The sequence below is a fragment of the Anneissia japonica genome, unplaced genomic scaffold (assembly GCF_011630105.1).
Source record: "Anneissia japonica isolate Jap-2015-1 unplaced genomic scaffold, ASM1163010v1 scaffold287891_len339112_cov183, whole genome shotgun sequence".
NCBI lineage: Eukaryota > Metazoa > Echinodermata > Crinoidea > Comatulida > Comatulidae > Anneissia > Anneissia japonica.
In genome coordinates, this window is record NW_022749182.1 from 1 (window position 1) to 1688 (window position 1688).

The 1688-nt window shown below is 40.2% G+C and overlaps 1 protein-coding gene across 1 annotated transcript; it reads right to left on the minus strand.

Moving 5' to 3' along the window:
- Positions 1 to 33: 33 nt before the first annotated feature.
- On the minus strand, positions 34 to 1670 carry LOC117121012 (serine-rich adhesin for platelets-like; the record flags this gene model as incomplete). The annotated part of the gene is made up of 1 exon (XM_033266107.1): positions 34 to 1670. A coding segment is annotated over exon 1 (1637 nt), but the record flags the coding sequence as incomplete, so codon positions are not given.
- Between the last annotated feature and the right edge of the window lie 18 nt (positions 1671 to 1688).

Consider the following 1688-nt stretch of genomic DNA (forward strand, 5'->3'; position numbering starts at 1 on the left):
GATTGTTTTGTAGTTGATGGAATAGTAGTTAACTCTTCATTTGTTGTTAAATCTCCTGTTGTCGAATCTTTTGAAGTTGATTGTTGTGTAGTCGACTTGTCTGTAGAAAATTGCTGTGTTGTTGACATGCTTGTTATTGGCTCGTCTATAGATGTTGAATCAAATGTAGTTGACTGTTGTGTAGTTGAGTGAATTGTCGTCGACTGATCTCGTGTTGTTGATTGTTCTGTTGACCGTTCCGTTGATGTAGATTGATGTGTAGTTAATGCGCCTGTAGTCAATTCTTGTGTTGTTGACGTGCCTGTGGTTGACCCGTCTCCTGTAGTCGAGTCCTTTGTTGTTGATTGTTTTGTAGTTGATGGAATAGTAGTAAACTCGTCTTTTGTTGTTAAATATTCTGTTGTCGACTCTTTTGAAGTTGATTGTTGTGTAGTCGACTTTTCTGTAGAAAATTGCTGTGTTGTTGACATGCTTGTTATTGGCTCGTCTATAGATGTTGACTCAACTGTAGTTGACTGTTGTGTAGTTGAGGAAATTGTTGTTGACTGATCTGGTGTTGTTGATTTTTCTGTTGACTGTTCTGTTGACGTAGACTGTTGTGTAGTTGATGCACCTGTAGTCAATTCTTGTGTTGTTGACGCGCCTGTGGTTGACCCGTCTCCTGTAGTCGAATCCTTTGTTGTTAATTGTTTTGTAGTTGACGCAATCGTCGTCAATTGGTCTGCTGTTGTTGATTGTTCTGTTGACTGTTCTGTTGACGTAGACTGTTGTGTAGTAGCTGCACCTGTAGTTGATTCTTGTGTTGTTGACGCATCTGTGGTTGACCCGTCTCCTGTAGTCGAGTCCTCTGTTGTTGATTGTTTTGTAGTTGATGGAATTAGAGTAGTTAACTCGTCTTTTGTTGTTAAATCTTCCGTTGTCGACTCTTTTGAAGTTGATTGTTGTGTAGTCGACTTGTCTGTAGAAAATTGCTGTGTTGTTGACATGCTTGTCGTTGACTCGTCTATAGATGTTGACTCAACTGTAGTTGACTGTTGTGTAGTTGAGGAAATTGTCGTCGACTGATGTGGTGTTGTTGATTGTTCTGTTGACTGTTCCGTTGATGTAGATTGTTGTGTAGTTAATGCGCCTGTAGTCAATTCTTGTGTTGTTGACGCGCCTGTGGTTGACCCGTCTCCTGTAGTCGAGTCCTCTGTTGTTGATTGTTTTGTAGTTGATGGAATAGTAGTTAACTCTTCATTTGTTGTTATATCTCCTGTTGTCGACTCTTTTGAAGTTGATTGTTGTGTAGTCGACTTGTCTGTAGAAAATTGCTGTGTTGTTGACATGCTTGTCGTTGACTCGTCTATAGATGTTGACTCAACTGTAGTTGACTGTTGTTTAGTTGAGTGAATTGTCGTCGACTGATCTCGTGTTGTTGATTGTTCTGTTGACTGTTCCGTAGATGTAGATTGTTGTGTAGTTAATGCGCCTGTAGTCAATTCTTGTGTTGTTGACGCGCCTGTGGTTGACCCGTCTCCTGTAGTCGAGTCCTCTGTTGTTGATTGTTTTGTAGTTGACGTAATAGTAGTTAACTCGTCTTTTGTTGTTAAATCTTCTGTTGTCGACTCTTTTGAAGTTGATTGTTGTGTAGTCGACTTGTCTGTAGAAAATTGCTGTGTTGTTGACATGCTTGTTATTGGCTCGTC